Consider the following 4,951-nt stretch of genomic DNA (forward strand, 5'->3'; position numbering starts at 1 on the left):
GTGGATCACAGTGGAGATTAATGTTGGTTCAGCCAGTGTCTGCCAAGCAGAAAGTGATGGCCTGAGCCCACGGGGATGTCAGCCATGGCATCTGCCACGGACTCGAAGTCGCTGGTACATTTCCACGAAGGGAGATATTTGCAATAGTAGATTTCTAGGGTTTGATAAAAACACTGGGTATGGTTTGTTTTGAAAGGCGTGAACACACTTGTAATTGGAAGCCCAGCCGAGGAAATGAACTTGCCAGCCCAGGGTAAGTTCTTAGAACATGGAACACAGGGATCTTCCAGGCCCTAGGAGTCAGGTGGTGCATGGTGAACCAGTGCAGAAAGGTCAAGGCCTTGAACGATGGGGCTGGACCAGGACCACTACTCAGAGCACCCCTGGAAAAGTAAAGTAAGATTTTCGCTCTTCTGCTTCCTACAGCACTTTGTCCAGAAACAAGTAAAGGAGTGCAGGGGCTAAGGGACCAGCAACCCAAGAGCTTCACTGTTATTTAGTTCAACATTAAAGACTGGATTATGGGTTGGTAGTCAATTACACCTTCTCTGCTTTGCCCTGTTTGGCAAGACAGAGTGAAAATCGAGAATATTGCCCTAGAGCAAGTCAGATTTAATTGTCTATCTTCTTCAACAAAATTATGAAATCAGGGCAGCAAGTGACCTGAAGGAGGCAGCCACCAAAAATGCTGTGTACATGTGCAGAGATGCCTAGGGGATGTGCTCCAAAACAATAATGGTCAGGTTGGGGGTGGGGATTTCTGGTGATTTGTCTACACTGTATTTGCTTATAGTGCTTGGTATTCTTTTCACAAAAAATAAAGGTCTTTTCAAAGGCAAAAAAAAAAGCACACATGAGAAGCAAATGATAAAGCACAAAGCACATAGAATTAGGAAACAAAACAGACGTAGGGCCCAATTCCCCCACTTGTGCCACTTAGCTATGTTGGGTCTCACCATCTTCATTTGCAGATCTTGCTGAGTTGTTCTAGGGTCAGTTAGCACACCCTGCCTTGCAGATAGTAGAAACACATTTATAGCAAATGTGTTGAAAAACTATCATCCTCATCACTTCAGCAGAGATCAGAGAGGGATGGGAGGCTTTTTGTTATCCTGGGGAAGGTATTAAATGGAAAAAGCAACCAAGTAAATGGCCACTTCTTCCTAGTTTTGGCTCTGGGGACACTTGAGGGAGACATGATGGGAAGATACATAGGTGGACACTTGAATCCAATACCAAGAGCTCAGCTCCAGCACCTATGTTTTTTGTTTGTTTTTTTATGATTGATCACACTTCTCTACCATCCTTGCAACCCAGCCATCTTGAGGGACTGAGGGGCCACCAAAGAGTATGGGATCAGATGCCAACACATTCTGGAGGACCTTGTTCTCCCCTATTTCAGTGATGGGAGAGGGATCAGTGGGGCTGCCCAAGAAATAAAGCATCAAGATTTCAATAGAAATGCCATAATTTATTCTGTTGTATAAAAAAGTCATCCTTACGTAACAAAATGTCTTCTTAGAAGAAGAAATATATTATTTCAGGTCATAAATAATCAGCAAACATACAACTGTTGGCAACTTAAAAACAAAACAAAACAAAACCAACACTGGTGCTTTCCATCAGTGCTGAAAACAAACCTGCTTAGGCTATATTTACAGGATATTACAGTACTCACAACAGAAAATTGAGGTATTTGGTTCTTCTAGGAGTAGACACTGACATTTGTGAAGGTGGACCACCTACACAAAAATAAATAAAATAAGGTATATTCTCATATGTATATGTGTCATCGGGAATGGTAATACTGGTAGGTATGTCAAGCATGAAAGTGTCTTCAGAAAACAGGGACAAGCAAAAAGAAATCGACTCACACACTGAGTCCTCTCTCTTCTGCCCCATTTTGTCAGAGGGACTTGATGTACCCACTGTATGTTGGTCCCGAAACCTGCTGAGTTCAGCAAACGTCTTGGTGCTAAGTCATCACTACGACCACTCAGGAACCCAGTGGAACTCGGGTGAAATTAAATAAATAAGGACCAGCCCTCACAAGCCCCCTTCCCTGGAGTTACTGCATTTCCCCTTTCAAGAAGGAGCCTGGAGTCCTGGTGGGTTGTGAAGATCACCTCCTGTGGCCTTTCAGCAGCTGGGAGAAGTTGTAATGGGGCTCTGAAGGTAGCTCAATGCACTGTTCGTGGGGTGGACAGGGATGGAGACCGGGAAGTTGAAGACGGTGGTGGTGGAAGTGCCGCAGTCGAGCACAGCCATGGCGGGACTCCCCGCCTCTGCCGAGCAGTGCGGGGCCAGGACCTGGGACTCAAACTGCAGCAACTGGCCCATGAAGCTGAAGTTGGGGGAGATGATGCTCCTCCTCTGCTTCACAAACTCAAAGGCCTCATCCAGCTTGACTCGGTTAGTCCTCATGAGGTAAGCGAGGCAGATGGTGGCTGATCGGGAAATGCCCGCCTGGCAGTGGACGAACACCCTTCCACCAGCGTTCTTGATGGAATCTGGAAAACAAAGGGCAGCTGGTTACTTGAGAGCCCAGGAGAACAACCCCAACCCCAGGAATAGGGTGTCTAAGAAATGTCATGTGTGTCCTGTCCAGAGATGGTCAATATCACCTCATGCCATCACACAGACACTGTTTGTGGAGGCAATGTGGAAAAGAACAGCAGGGGATTTAAACCCAGACAAGGCATCACCACTAAGCAGATTGCTATTGCACAAATCAATTCAACATTCTGAGATTCAGTTTGCTAATCTGTAAAATGGGACATCGAATCTATATTTCTCAGAGATGCTACCCACACCAGACTGACATTAATGTCTAGAGGAAAGCTTAAAAGTATGTCACTCAAGTTCTTGCCACAGAGTTTAAGCTCAGTGACTAAAACGGAAGGAGTGAGGCAGAAGTCCCAGGCATCTGTTCCATTTACCTATGAAGTCAATTGCCTCGTTGAACCAGGAGCTGATGTCGGCCTTGTGGTTGTCCTCCACAGGGATGCTCTTGTACTGGTAGTGACCCTCAAAATGGTTGGGACAGTTGGCTGAGACGTTGATCAAGGCAGTGATGCCCAAGGCATCCAGCATGTCCTTGCGTGAAGCATGATAGGCACTGCCCAGGTACAAAAAAGGCAGGATCTCCACTGGGCCACCCTGAAATCCAGAAATATCCAACACTTGTCAAGCTTTATTCAATGTCAGTGCTGCCCACACCCACAAAAACTCCCTGCTGGAAAAGTCAGTTTCAACACTGGGTGAACTTTGCAGCACTGCTGTTAGAGTATAAATAAATAGGGGACTAAACCCATTTGCCTAGGCAGGGCCAACAAGTTCATTTCTGTAGTGCCAACAATTAAGAGACCCAGCTCCATCATACCACTTAACCATGGGATAAATAATATCCCCGTGTCCCCTGTTATAAATAAAGCTGCATGTCACTTTCTATATTCTCACTAGCGCTGCTCTTCCACCTTTGCCAGCTGTTCCTTCTCCCCTCTGGCACGGCTCCTCCCTACTAACCTGGTCGTAGAGTGGGGTGCTGCAGGAACTGCACCCGGATTCGGCGCTGTCGGGGATGCTAGTACTCAGGGGAAGGCTGAGCCCCATGGGGGTCGACTGTTTGCTGCACAGCTCCGGGCAGGAAGCAGAAAAAGCTTCATATCCTCCTGGCAATAAAAAGAGACATTTTTTTTCTGTTAGTACCGCCGAGACAGGGCACCTTCATACAACTCCCCCATCCACTAGGGCTGTAAGTTTACCCCGGAGAGGCCCAGGCGAGTCTTTGTTCCTAGTGCCAAACAAAGCCAACAAGTTCCCACAATGCTACTCAGGCGTCCAAGCGCTCCAGGTGGGGCAGCCCCCCAGGAGCTGAGGGCCCGGGGTCCCCGGGCAAGGCGGCAGGGGGACGTGCGGTCCGCCCCTGAGCACCCCCGACGGCGTACCTTTGAGCAAGAAGATTTGCGCGCCGCGCGCCTCGCGGCAGAGCGCTCCGGCGGCCAGAGACAGGGTGCCGTCGCGCTTGGCGCAGTCCAGGGCGGCGCTGCGCTCGTCCAGCAGCACCACGGCGTGGTAGGCGCCGGCCAGCAGGCGGCCGCGCAGCTCGGCGTTGGGCACGATGTGCTCCAGGCCCATGGCGCCCTTGGCCCGGCGCCGCACAATGGTGCTGAAGCGCACGTTGACCGAGCCGACGATGTGGCCGGCGTTGAAAGCGAAGAAGGAACGACAGTCCAACAGCAAGCACTGCGCCGCGCGGTCCCGCAGCAGCGTCCGCAGGCCTCCGGCGTCCAGGGAGCCCACTTCCATGACCATGGCCGGCCCCAGCGCCCCCAGCGTGCAAGTCCTCCTGGGCTCTTTGTCCTGGGAAGCCAAAAGTAGGGCGACGGCTTTCGAGGAAAAGCCCGACCCTGGTTTTCTTTGCGCCAAACCCCAAACTGCCTTTGGACTGGGCGAGGGTTCGTCGTGCGGGACTCTAGACCACCTCGGTTTCCTTGCTGCTCTCCCAACTGTCCCGCCGGTCCGCCTAGTCCCTATAGCCCCGACGTCCTTCACAGTGAGCCTGACCCGCGGGAGCGCGTTTATATGTGGCCTCTCGGCAGGCAGGCGAGGCGGGGCGGGGAGGGGCGGGTCTCGCGCGCTCAGGGGGAGGGGGTTTGTTTGTTTGAATAGCGGTCACGTGACCGGTGCGGTGACGTCACCCGCCCTGCCGGGCTTGGCGCCGGAGGAGCCAAAGGCAAAGACGTCATCGGCCTCCGAGTGGGGTCTGCTGGCTGCGCTCTGGCTCCGGCTCAGGCCCCCGCCAGGCCATCCGGCCTGCGCCTGGCGCGTCCCCGGGGACCTGGCCCGCGCCGCTCTCCGGGCCCAGCGGGGAGGGGAGGGGGCGGGCGCTCTGCCAGGCGAGGACTGACCTCCCGGGTGCGAACGGCAGGGAGATCGGGCCGTTTGCCAC

General features: G+C 52.0%; 1 protein-coding gene across 1 annotated transcript; it reads right to left on the reverse strand.

Moving 5' to 3' along the window:
• Window positions 1-1,450: 1,450 nt before the first annotated feature.
• DUSP1 (dual specificity phosphatase 1) lies at window positions 1,451-4,566 on the reverse strand. Its single transcript, XM_007190311.2, has 4 exons — window positions 3,948-4,566; window positions 3,526-3,671; window positions 2,940-3,159; window positions 1,451-2,510 (listed from the first exon to the last, which is right to left on the reverse strand). Exons 1-4 carry the CDS (start codon window positions 4,312-4,314, stop codon window positions 2,140-2,142), a joined length of 1,104 nt encoding a protein of 367 aa, XP_007190373.1. The 5' UTR covers window positions 4,315-4,566; the 3' UTR covers window positions 1,451-2,139.
• Between the last annotated feature and the right edge of the window lie 385 nt (window positions 4,567-4,951).

Source organism: Balaenoptera acutorostrata, unplaced genomic scaffold, assembly GCF_949987535.1.
Source record: "Balaenoptera acutorostrata unplaced genomic scaffold, mBalAcu1.1 scaffold_714, whole genome shotgun sequence".
Taxonomy (NCBI): Eukaryota; Metazoa; Chordata; class Mammalia; order Artiodactyla; family Balaenopteridae; genus Balaenoptera; species Balaenoptera acutorostrata.